This window comes from Acanthisitta chloris, unplaced genomic scaffold, assembly GCF_000695815.1.
Source record: "Acanthisitta chloris isolate BGI_N310 unplaced genomic scaffold, ASM69581v1 scaffold776, whole genome shotgun sequence".
Lineage (NCBI taxonomy): Eukaryota > Metazoa > Chordata > Aves > Passeriformes > Acanthisittidae > Acanthisitta > Acanthisitta chloris.
Window position 1 is genome coordinate 81,155 of NW_008678499.1, and position 13,706 is coordinate 94,860.

General features: G+C 40.4%; 1 protein-coding gene across 1 annotated transcript in view; it reads right to left on the reverse strand.

The window, feature by feature from the left end:
• LOC103804280 (synapsin-2-like) overlaps window positions 1-1,337 on the reverse strand; it is a 51,344-nt gene extending 50,007 nt beyond the window's left edge. Inside the window, exon 1 of the mRNA XM_009076883.1 lies at window positions 1,305-1,337. Within this exon, the coding sequence (XP_009075131.1) occupies window positions 1,305-1,337 (33 nt within the window). The remainder of the gene's footprint in view (window positions 1-1,304) is intronic.
• Between the last annotated feature and the right edge of the window lie 12,369 nt (window positions 1,338-13,706).

Below are 13,706 nucleotides of genomic sequence, written 5' to 3' on the forward strand. Positions count from 1 at the left end.
AAGGACAGATCTTTGGATCTACTCTTTTAACACACCAGAGTTTTCAAAGGCTGATGTCCCTCAATTGTCAGCTGCATAACACAGGCCAGGGAGGTTTTTCACTGATTTCTGCATTGAATCCAAGGCTAAAGCTAGTGTGTCTGTGTGGGAAAATTCCAGATTGAAAAACATCCTGCAATCCTGATTAATTTATTCCATAAGTTAAGATGCCATGTATGTATCTTCTGCCAGGGCACCCCTGAGGCCTGAAGTCCAGGATTCCCAGCACAGACAAGCAGAGCATGCTGAAATCATGTCTTACTGTCTTCTATTACACACGTAAATGCACCTGTCACATTTCAGTGCTTTTGTACCTTTTGCAGAAAGTCTGAATACCTCAGTACAATATTTGTAGGAATTGATAACTATGAAAACTCTGAACATCCTTGTTTAGGCACCACTTCAAGCCTTGGTCTTTAAATCCAAAATACATTAAATTTCTTTATTCTGTTTCAATTTAACCTTAACAAGCACATAAGTATGGAAAAATCTGATTAGTTTCAAAATAGCCAAAAGGACTTGCAAAAGCATTACACAGTAAAAGTTACCTATGGAGCAACCTAAGAATACAGTTCTTGCTAAACTGTAGGAATGCAAAGTCCTGCATAGGCAACATCTAGTTACTTGTGTGTTGCTTTCTCATTTTAAAGCTAGGCTTTTTTTTTGCTTTATGTAGAATATTTGGGGATAGGAAGGGGAAGAAACCATTGCCTGACTCAAGATTCATAAGAGCAGCACCACATTTTTATGACTGAACTACAAACCACTGAAATGGGGTTTGTAATGGAAATGCTGGCAGACCTCTAACTATAGCAATATGAATGGCACTCCTGTAATTAAGAGGACCATGTATCTTCCTATGATCCCAAAGCTGTGGAATCCTCTGTGGGCCACAGGAACAAACACCAACTCAAATTAAAAAAAAAAAAAGAAAAAAAGAAAAAAAAGAAAAAGAAACTGTGCTTTCTCCCTCAGAAAAATGCTCTAACATCATTTCGCTGAGGAGTCTGACACTGAGATTTCATGTGGTCCACCACAGCCCAGCACAGATTGGGGGCAGAGCTGGCAGCAGGGAAAAGGTGCTAAATACTGCATTTCAAACTTCAGAGAGAGCAAACTAGGTTGCATAAAAGGCAGACAAAACTTAAGTTATCCCAGCGCTTCTTTTGCTTCTATCTATCCCTGTGACAGGCCCATGAGCCCAGGGCTCACCAGCTGTAGTTGTTTTGAGTTTTGAACAGCTTTCCCTTTATTCGTGCTCTTACCTTAACTGCAACAGCTTTCTTCTCTCTGTACATAGGGACAAGACATGCAGCTCTTCCCTGCCACTCACCAGTGTCCAGCTGGGTGGGGTATTGTTCTGTCCCACCTCCCCTCCCTTCTCCCAGTCTGCTCTTTGCTGGTGATTTCTATTTGACATAACAGGCAGTCTCCAGACTTTTCATACATTTGGGTGAACATGATGTGTGATACAAGTGTGACAGTGACAGTGACAACTTACCAGCTTCATGAGTTTCTCTTTAATTTATATTACTTGGTAGGGAGACACCTTGAAAGAACATCTTTCAATGGATCCACTTTTAACAGAGCCAGTACTAACAGGATTCCTTGTGTGTTTGCTTTGAAATGCATCATTGAGGAGGAAAGGCCATTTTATAAAAATATCACTTTCTTTAAAACCTTTTCTTACATTCAGGAAAGTAAAGATTCTACTGTGACAATTAAAAACTGAGGGGAAAAATTCCAAAGACCAACAACAGAAACTTCATTAAAGAGTTTGGCAAGTTGGTATGTATGAGAGATGGAAACACTGCATGAATCCTTGCACTTACATAAATTATACAAGAAATACAGCAGAATAAAAACCCCAGGATAAACAGAACTTCTAACTTAGCAATACAATGAACTATCAGTATTAATTAGAGAGAAAACAGAATACATGTCAAGCATGCAGTAAAATTTCCCATAGTTACCTATGAATCTGATTGGACTGGTAATAAATATTGGTGGCAACTGAAAGAGCTGTCATGGCCTGTGTAGCAACACAAACAGTTGAGGCATGTACTGATATTTGCTAATACAATGTCATTAATCAAAACACCATCACGGAACATTCAAATGTTTCATCAGCTCAAAAATGGCAAAGATAGATTCAATCTGGCCTGTTAATAATGGCCATTTGTATTTCTGTGGGGTTTATCTTAAATAAATTTGATGTCTCATTTCAGCAGAACCTTGCCTTAGGTGAGTTGTGCAGCCCACTTCTGTGACAAGAAGTCCTACTCCTATTACATCTTCTATCACTGCTAATCACTTCTGTGACCAGAAGTCCTGCTCCTATTACATCTTCTATCACTGCTAAGTACTAGTAGTAGGTACTATTTTGATCTGTGAACTTTAAGACATGATCCCCAGGAGGGCAAACAGAAGATGATGTTTTGTAGATAAAAAGCAGTAATAAAAGATATTTTGAAGCACAATTCTTTTAAAATCTGAGTAACAGAAGTCAATTCCTAAGTAGCCAACTGAGAAATAGTTAAAATGGAAGTGGCTTTACTGAACTGACATGTTTTAATGGTTTCTGTCATCTACTAAGAGTGTGAATTAAATTTACATACTTAATGACCAGACAAATCTAATGGTTGTTACCACAGGGCACCTTCAGCCTGGGGTTTGCTCACAGGTGAAGTGAGTGGCAGTGAGAGTAGCAGCAATGCTTGAACACCACTTGACAGGCCAAGCACCTCCCTAGGTGTTAGAAGCCTCAAGCTGTCGTGGTTAACTGTGCTGTGGAAGGGCTCGAGGGCAGAGGAGAATGAGAGATTAAATATTAGAAGTGATTAAATCAGTAATGGAAATACAACAGTATGTATGGGTTTAAAATGTAACTAATATCCCATCTGAAAAATCCTCATGTTTTTAATAACATGTCTATGTCTTCCCTCTCCAAATAACTATATATTAGCATTTTTCATTCAGGAGCTCACTTGCATGCCACTTAACTCTTTCCTATCACTTTATTTTCTATAAACACCATTTATTTTATCTTTTTCCAGGCAGTCCAGTTGAAAATAATTCTTTCAAGTGGGTTGCACGATGTCCCCAAAACTGATTCTGTAATGGGCTTAGTATGTATTTCAGATGAACACTTTGAAGGTAATTGGTGTAGTCCTTATAGGAGTCTAAACTGAGTGGATTTGCTTTTTCAGCCATGTGCTTGCAGTGGGAATACTGCAGCTGGGAACTGGCTCCAACAGGGGCTGCACTGGCAGAGCTTCTGAACACCCTGAGATGTGGACACCACAGTCTTCATGGGGAAACTGGAGGCCCATGTCCAGGACTCAGACTTCCAAACCACTCACAGCAGCAACTGTTATACTCTTTAATAGTTTTAAATTACTGATAATAAGAGACAGCAGCTCCTCAACAGCTCTCACAGTTGTGGGCTCACCATTCATTCATCACTGGATCTATGTCTTAGTTTGCTAAGAGCAAAGACAGTACCAGAGGAACTCATGACATACAGTATTCCTTCAATTTTCCCTTCAATTTTCCCTTTTTGTTTCTCATACAGGGAAGTCAGAAAGTAATTATAGCTGCAATGTAACTATTTAGATTTATGAAGAGACAAGGAAATACCTGAAACAGGAGTTTTACTGATGAAATCACTAGATCCAGTGTGAGATTTGACCCAATATTCTGAAGTTGCTGAAAAAACCTGAATTAAGGCAAGTGTGCATTCACAGACAATTATTTTGACAAGGATCACAGAAACATGTTTCTCATGTCAGTAAGTTGCTTAGAATCAGGTCATGACATCTGTGGGATTACCTAGCATGAGAACATGAAGCTTTATGAAACTGCTGGAGTTGGGAGCAGTTAAGTGATCAAATCACTCTCATTAAGGCTTGAAATGCTTTGGGTTTTCACTCTGTTGATGGACTTTATTACACCAAATGTTCCTTTTTCATGTTGCTACGACCATTTGCAAATCAGATTCAAACACAAATAAGGTTGAAAGATTCATCAGTTACTGGTCAGAAACTATTTTAAATGCCTGAAATCTGCAACTAATATTGTACTGCTCTTCTGAAATGTCAACATATTGTCAATATGTTGCATTTGGGGTTTTTGTAGATTTAGGGATGGTCTATCTAGTGTTCTGTTCCCACACATTAATAGTTACACTGAATGAACAGGGAAATGCATCAAATTCAATCTGTTTCAGAAAACACCACAATTACTGCTCTTTGCTTTTGCCACAAGATAAGAAAAATTTGCCAAATTAAAACAGTTAAACAAAGACACTGATCTAATGACATAGGTGCTCAAAAAGAGCAAGCAAATATGGTGAGAAGTGCTGTTGACACATCAGATAACCACTGAAAACTTGTTCCAGAAGACTGCATGTACACAAAAAGGTTTGAAAGCTCCTGACCCCTTCTCTGGAGCTGCAGAGCAGCAAACAGCCAAACTGGCTGCATTCAGAACATACTGCAGGGTCAAAACTAAGCATCCATATAACTCATGTACTATAAACTGAGCCAGCCAAAAATTAAGAAATCACCGTTAAAGGTAAAACATAGTTTTCCCCTCTCCTCATCTACTGAAAGTTGATAGAGGACTTCTTTCTTGTTGAGAAGAGGAAGGAATCCATATACTTCTGGAAGACTTCATTGGTTATCTAAACATAGAGTGTTTGTCAAAGTACTAATTAACATGATTCAAACCAACTTGTAGTATGTGGCAGGCTAACAGCTAACCCAGTCTGGTGGTGTTAAGATCCCCAGTTTGGACCTGCTGGGTAGTATGGGCAGAAGAACCAGGAAGATAGAGTTGAGTGTGAAATTAAAAAACCTCAAAGAAACCAACAAACAAACCAAAACAATGAACAAAACAAAAACTGCTCTGTGGAAAGTATTGAAATAGATGCTACAGTGTTGACATCTGAGCAGTTAATTAACAAAATTATAAAGCTCATGAATTACTGTTGTGCCCGTGAAGAAGTTTTTACATTCTACCACTACCACTATTTTCAGTGCACTTCTATGAAAAATAAGAAGTAAAACCAGTAGTGTGCCACAGCACTTCTTACTAAGAAATACCTAATGCCTCTCTCCTTCCTGAATCCATTTCCTTTAAACTGAAATTTGGGGTCTGTGCAGGCAGTTCCAGCATAGCAGCAGCAGGGAAAACCTCCTGTTACTTGAACACATCAACCAGAGTCATGTCCTTCCAGTGAACCTGACAAAATAAACTTCACTTGTGTTTTACAGAGAAACAAAACACACATTGTAAGTCGAGGCAGCTGGCAGTAGTGCTCCTTTGGTGAATGTAGGTTGACTCTTTAGGACTTGTGCAGCGATCAGAGATTTGACATCTCTTCTTACAAACATACTTCTGCCTTGTCAGTTTATTCTTGTCTAAACTCGAGCCAAACCCAAGGTTCTTGGTCAGAAACCCTGCTTAATGATTTTTTATTTTCCCCTGAATGGAGTCTGTTAGTTGCAGGATGTAACATGTTTTTTCCACAATAATTTTGGGAGCAATTGTCTGATTCAAGCTCAGCTCTGAAATCACAGCACTGTGTACACCCAGCCCAGCTTCAATGACTAGAACACATCCTGTTCATACACACCTGGGCATCCCGTTGGATACTGGCACTGCAGGACATTTTCATAGATGGTAACACTGCTAAGAGATGTCTATGTGAAAACACCATGACTGGTCACTAAACATACTTCCTTTTTTTGTTTTATCTACCTATGAAACCCATAGACAATTTGGAAAATGAAATGCCACTTTCAAAATCCTGACAATTACAGACACTTCAGGTGTTTAATTTCTAGACACATACTCTAGAGAGTACAAATTTCATGCATACAAGCTGGCTGATAACAATAAAGCTGGCTGGCAATTCGAGGCACTTCTAGATGAGCATGAAAATGTAAAAAACCAGTTAATTTCATGGTTCTCTATTGACATCACCCCAACAAGGATGATCACTATCATGGCTTCTTAACATTTCATCTCCATCAACCTTTTAAAACTGAAGATTCTTTTTACTATGAGCCTAAAAAGACGAGATTCACCTTATTGTATCTTTAGTATCTGACCACCTAAAGACTTCACAAATGTGCTTAGCATGCTTTTTCCTGTAGAAAGGAATATTCTTTATGATAGATTTCCACAATATCTCCAGGCACCATTAATGTCTTTGACAATGTGTAGTGCAGATAATTCATTCAGTAGTTGGCTATAGAGTTAACCAGCACAGTCCCCATCTGGATTCCTGTTTGCATTTTTCCATATATAATGGAAATACCTATCCTTTCCTATTGCAGAGACTTTCCAGAGATTGTAAATCTGGTTAGTCCAGTGTCATCCTGCGATTTCTTCACTCTGAGTCTATTAGTTTGAAATAAAACCTTAAAATTTAAGCTTCATACACTACAGTGCTCAAAGGTTTGTAAGTTCTACTGCAATGTAAGTATTTTTAAACAAGGTTCAAAGTCCAATACAAGCTGCTTTTTTTTCCAAGAGATATTTTAATTCTTCTAAATTTACTACAAATTCTCCTGACCAAGATATAGTGTAGAATACAATCAAAGCGGTCTATAAAAATAGAACCAGGCAAAAATCATCTTATAAAAAAATTTAAAAAAGCTTGTGCTGGCAACAATACTGACAGCCCAGTTTTTTGAAGGTGGTATTCACCCTGCTTTAATGTCCTCATGGCTGAGCTGTCTAGAAAAGCCACAATGGGGAAAAAAAGAGGGGGTGGAGAAGTAGTGACAAAAAACTCCAGATGTTGCATAAACATGACTTACCTCAAGTTCAGTGTTTAAATATTTATCTTTCCAATAATCCCCAAGCAAAGTTCATTTAACCACTCTACTTCCATGTAATTTATTTGTGGAATATGCATCAGCCTAAATCTAATTTTGCTCTGCTTACTTTGGAGAAAGGAAATTAAAAGTGAAATAATGAAGGTGGCCTTCTATTCATTTTTTCTTTCCCAGAAACAGGCAGGAAGAGTCCTAAATCAATAAACAAGCAGCAGATGTACTTTCTCTGGTCTGTTTGGTTTTCAGAAAAGACCATTTCCAGATAAAGTGGGGGCTCAGCCAGGCAGAAGCTCTCGTCACCAGCAGGGGCAGCCCAGCATAGGCCTCTTGGCGGTCAGGAAAGCAGAACCCTCACACCAGCTGCTGTTCCCAACAAACACAGGCACAGTTTGGAGATGTTGAGCCAGAATTTCTGCTGCCTCGTACCTTGGCAGCTAAAAGTAGGTGTAAAATTTTATCTGTATGGAGTAAGGTTTTATAATCCCCAAGTAAAGAGAGAGTCTGATATGCTTTCTAATGCTTTCTATCTGTATGGAGTAAGGTTTTATACTCCCCAAGTAAAGGGAGAGTCTGATATGCTTTCTAATGCTTTCTCTGGTTTCTGATATCTTTTTAGATACAGAAGCATTAAAGGAAACTAAAATTGCTTTCATTTTAGTTTAATTTTAGTTTAGAAGGGGATTTAGTTTAGAAGGGGATTTAGTTTAGATTTAGTTTAGATGTAGTTTAATTTTAGTTTAGAACGGGATAAAGAGTAGAGATTTAATTTATTAGTGTGCCAGGTAACCAGGGAGAGGCAAATGCCCCTTAACTGTGAGTCCTTTACTCACAACAGAGGGTAAAAGTGGCTTATAAACTAAGTGCAGTACAGATTGGTCCTGGGAAATGCTGGATCACCTCCATTCCCACTGACATTTCTGGGATCTGGTGCAGAACTGGCTGTTCTGAGCACCCCATGTACACCATCCCTTTGACTGTCACCAACTGGACCTCCAGAGCAGCATCTGCAGAAACCAGTTCTCTGGGTGCTCCCTGAAATCAATACAAGGTTGGAGATGATCTCAGTGTATGAAGTGACACTATCATGCAAATCTGAACCAGGAAACGGATCTAAACAGCCTTTGTCTCCACAACTGGTTTCCCAGTTAAGAGAACAGATATCTAGATCAACAGAGAAGTGACCTAATGGTAGACAAATCTTCTGTTTTCAATACCTGTACAAGCATGGAAACAGTAATCGTCATTCACAAGAAAAACACTGAGTACAATGGCAGTGAATCAATGACAGCAGTTCCCACAGATCTTTAGTAAATACTCTGGAGAAGACAAAATTTTTGAAGAACCAAATTATATTTTGATCCTGGCATGTCAGTGTTTCCTTCAATCCCTATCATTCTACCAACTATTTAGCAAACGGATGCCTCTAAAGCCAAGTCAAGTTTTGCCACCTTATAAAACAATTGCCCAAACTGCCATGGTTTGTTGGGTTTTTTACTGCAGTATTTCAGAAGTGACAGCTATATGTACCCTCCTGTTTGAAGCAGGCTCCAGTGCATATAGAGGCACTGGAGTTTAAAATCTATGAAACCTCATCTATTTTGTGAAATACTATTTTAACTCTGAATTTCTACGATTATACAGGTTTGAACACAATGTGTACTGTGACTACATTAGAGAAACTAAAGAAAAAAGTTTTTCAGATCAATAAATGCAATGTCAAATGAGAAACAAGGAGAAAAGAACTGTAGCAGAGTATCGAGTAGGCGACAGATAAACTATTGCTGTGGAGAATCCTGCCTGCGATCAATCTCAAATAAGATTCATTTGCCACGATGCAGAGAAAATGGTTGATTTAGATATGAAATTGCACTCTGTAGACTGCCAGGAAGTAATGCACAGAGCAGGCAGTCCAAGCAACAGACACTGCACAGATTCAAGCTGCTGGACAGCTGGAAGGGACAGCAAGGTGGCTGTGACATGTCCCATTACAATTAAAAAGCCTCAGAAAAAGCTGTATGGACAATCCCTATGCAGCACAGTTCAGTGCTCTTTGACACAGCTCACAGTGTGAGTTTGAACTCAGACCCTCCAGAGAAATGTTGCAATCAGTGCCCAGGAATCTATAAACTCAATGTGCAGTACTGCCCCTTCTGACAAGAAAAGGGGAGAGGAGACAGCAGTGCCTGGGACAACCCCAGTACAGCTCAGGCACAGGTGGGTGATCCTGCAGGCTGCTGTGCTGTGCCAGCTGAGGGGAGAGGAGAGAGCAGACCCAGTGGGGAAGGGCAGGAGAGCACCAGATTGCTGAGGTGGTCTGGCAATGCTGCCTCTCTGTGTCTCAGAGGGGGATAAACCACACTCATCACCTTTCGCTCCCAGTAATTCCCTGTGGAGGAGATGAAAATATCACAAAATAAGTACAAGTTTGCTCTGGAGTTCAGGGGAAGCAGAAGTTCCCTCCATGGCATCTGACAGCAGGAGCCCCAGTGGTTTTAGTGCAGGACTCTGGGGGTTCTTAGAAGACAAAGGGACAGCGATGGTAATTAATGACCACAATGCTGTTGTTGATGGATACTAATGTTTCATAGTAAAAATTAACCAGGATCCTGACATCCCACAGTACAAAAAACCCCTCCAGAATTAGAAGTCCTGTACAAAATTAGGATTCCCATGGAAAACAGATGAAGCTGATCATAAATCTGCCTGCAGTCAGGTTTCTTGCCTTGTTTTGATACTGCACACTTCAACTAATACAATGGCTTATCCCCAATCCTCTTTATTTTCTTGCATTTCACTAGTAAAAAGACATTAGTTGTTCCACACCACAATTCCTTAGCCAGACAGAAATGAAAAATTGCCAAGTGTTATTTCTACTGTGTCAATAACAAAATGAAGGAATCAGTGGCTATCCCTTGATAAATGAACTTCTCTATTTCTTGTCAGCAAGCAGTAGCTGTATGAGAATAGAATGAGGGAGTGGCACTACTCCATCCTGCCTCCCTCCATCCTTCCCTAGTGCTCTGCCATAACTTGCTGTGATATCACAGCTTACTTATCAAACCAAAGGAGAATTGCCATCACTAGACAGTGCAGTGAAAGAAGGTCTGTACCATAAGTCCATTTATACAAATAGTAAAAAGACTATTTTTTCTTCAGTCTGCTTATATTTATAAAATGTTGACTATAATTTCTCTACTATTATTTAAGATACAAACTTAGTTTGCTTAAAAGCTACTCAAGGAATATTCCTGTCTCTTGGGAATAATCTCTTTATTTTAGGACATCAAGATCTAACTGTAACACAGAATTGGTCCTGAGCTCAGGACTCCGTGCAAAGAATCATAGAATCACAGGATGGTTTGGGTCAGAAGAGACCTCAAAGATCATCTCGTTCCACTCCCTGCCATGGGCAGGGACACCTCCCACTAACCCAGGTTGCTCCAAGCCCCATCCAACCTGGCCTGGAACACTCCCAGGGATGGAGCAGCGACAGCTTCTCTGGGCAACCTGTGCCAGTGCCTCAGCACTCTCACAGGGAAGAAAATTTCTTCCAAATATCCTATCTTGCCCTTCCCTCTGGCAGTGGGAAGCCATTCCCTGTGTCCTGTCCCTCCAGGCCCTTGCCCAAAGTCCCTCTCCAACTCTACTGGAGCCCCTTTAGGTACTGGAAAGGGCTCTAAGGTCTCCCTGGAGCCTTCTCTTCTCCAGGCTGAATACCCCAGGTCTCTCAGGCTGCCTCCAGTGCAGAGCTGCTCCTTTTAAACTCCCTAAGAGTAATTTTCCTAAAACAATGAAAACTACTACAATATACAATATTACAAAGGATAATGCAGCTTCAAGCTAAGACCTAGTGCTTGATGCTGTTCAGTGGTAACAGGTACTCAAGCACTGCACTGATACCAGTACAAGACACAGGTAGTATTTGTCTCCTCTTATAAACAGACAAAGAGGACATTTTCTTGCCTTTGTGAGAGCATGTTCCCAAGCAGAGAGGTTCCCAGGCCTATTAAAATCCCTTTCAAAAGCTACAGTGAAAATCTGTCATCGTCTAACTCTGACAGGAATTTGACAGAACTCACTGTTTCAGAGGAAAAGATGAATTCTGCTGAGGTTTTGAAAATTGTTGGCCTTCTAATGATACGATTGTGTCAATGTTGTCATGAAGCAATGAGAGATGCACCTACCAAAAACCTGCTCATCACTCACACCTGTGCAGGAAGCAGAACAGCCAGTTCCGAGTGCCAGTTTGGATGAGCAAGTCTGTGTACCCCAGGACTGACTGGTGGACACATCTGCCCTTTCTGCTGTCAGTGTGACCACTTGTTTTACACTGGGCTTAAGAAATCTTCTAGTCACCAGTTTCCCTGGAATCCACATTAAGGCTGCACACAGCATGTCCCATCCCATCCCTCCTGGTGCTAGCTGGGGGTAGGGACCATCTTATGGCCACTAACTTCTCCAAGTGTGATCAAGCTTTACATACTCCACGTGTGTACAGATGGCTTTGGGAGACTCAGAAATCCAGCTGAATTATTTCAAGGGTAACTGCAGGCAATACTAGGTAAGATCCTAATTAAAATGTGTTAATGGCATTTGCACAATTAGCATTTGTGGTTTAGTTTTAGCACTTTTACATCTCTACACATTCACTTGAAAGTATTTTATTCTCACCTATGTCTATGAGATAGTGCCGAGTTAATTTTTAACTTGTCACAAAATTATTTTTACATTTTGTTCTGAGCAGATTATTTTTCTGTTGATTATTCAGTTAGTTTGATTGTGCTAGATAGGAAAGTGTGTTGGACATGCAGAGCATGGTGGCTTGATGAGTTGTTTTAGAGACTCTTGGACAAAATGTGCCTTAGGTAACCGTGGGCCAGGCAGAGCTGCAGGCTCAATGTAAGGAGAGTTTGCCCAGTGTATTTCTTTATTATTTGAATTTTATGGAAACAGTAATCAAATTGGTCTATTTAAATCATCTATAGCAGCAGCCATGTGATGTCATCTGGAAAGCAATCAATGGTTCCCAATTAATTCCTTCATCACTTTCCAGTCCTACTGCCCTAAGTGAGGCTTGAAAATCAATAGTCCCAGAAGCACTGACCACACAGGCCACTGACATACCTGCTTGGGATTTTTGTACAGCCTTTGTGTAGCTTGAACTGCTTGTGTAAGGTTTCAACCTCACATCTTTTCATCTTTTCACTCACATGAAAGAAGTTAGTTTCCTCTAGGTAAGAACAAAAATGTTAACAGGTCTAAATTAATTTCAGGTGTTATTCCTGGACTTGGATCCAACCTTATAATTTGGAGCCAAAACTTCAGACTGGAAAAGTAAAAAAATCAAAGTATGGCTGTGTGAACCAAATCAGGACATAGTGTACAACATTCCTGGCTCAGTGCTGAATGTGGATCTAAAAATCTAAAAACGAGACCCAATTCTAATAATTCTGAATATATGTGTATTTTTTTAACAGACAGAGTGTGTCTCGAGGGGGATGGGAGGAAAAATAAAAAGAATCAGAGCACTATTATTTGTTTAACTCTTCAGAAATAGAATAAATCTGTTGCTGTAAAACATGTACACATCTCTATAGAGGTAATAAGTTGCCTTGGGTACACCTAAACTCAGTCTCAACAAAATACATTTTCATGAGTCTGGATTGAAATGGTTCAAGTCATGTTAATGAATTTTCAATTCCTAGGCTTGATTTGTGAAGTGACAAAATATGCAATCCTTGAAGCAGTTCTGTCCTGCATGTCAATCCAGAGATGTACTTTATTATTCTCTAATCAAACCTTCTGTTGCTTCCTCATGAAACATTTTTCTTTCTGAAAAGGGGCTGCACACAGGTTACACATATCCAGATTGCTACAGCAACCAAAGATCTGAAGTCGAAAAAGATTTCTGAGCTCTGTATTTATGTCTGTATTCCACTTACAACATCAGCCAGAAAATACAGACACAGATCTGTGCTGAGCAGGACTTAGGTTCCTAAGGAATGCAGGGAACGAGCTGTGCCTCTAAAATACACCACTGGGATATTTTCCACTTGCTATTTCAAATTAAATCCGTGATAAAATGATTTCTAAAAAATACCTTTTATTGCAGCTTTTATTTGCAATTCATCATTCCCTGTAACTACCAATTGTTCAAGGCTCACAACCAGAGCATTGAGACGTTTCCTTTCCATGAATGAAGTTCTGTCCAGCCTGCGAACAGGGACATCAGTTCAAGAAAATGCCCAGAAGTGCAGGGGAAGATCAGGGGCTGCAAATGCAAACAGGACAGCTTTGTTTACTCGGCCAAAATAGAGAAGGTAGCGGCTAGATTTAAATCCAAACTGGAAGGAAACTGACTAGAACGAGATACAATCTTTCTTCTGCTAAGGTCATAAAATCAGCTTTAGATACTCGTAAAAGCCGTTTTTGTAAGGGTTTCTGATTCCGAATAGTTGCACTCCCCCGTCCCGGCACCGCTGCACTGCTGGCCAAGGTAACCTCGAGCGCAACAACTGTCACCAATGATGTGCTTTTTCCTTCCAGGAAGGCGGAGTTAGGAGTTGCTGTCGGGGCCATAAATAAGAGGGTCCTATGTCAGGGAAATTAGGAGCCAGTTAACATCAGCGAAGGCTCAGAGCGTGCATCAGAGGGCTTTGCTGACCCATCCCCGGCCGGGACAGCAGCTGCAGGCGGCAGGGACCGCAGAGCTGGGAGCGAGTTTAGCTGTAACCCCCCAGTAAGGAGCCTTTTCCCCCCGCTGTGGGCAGCATGAGTCCTGTAGGCAGCACCGTGGCGTTCTCAGCGCTTCTCCTGGTG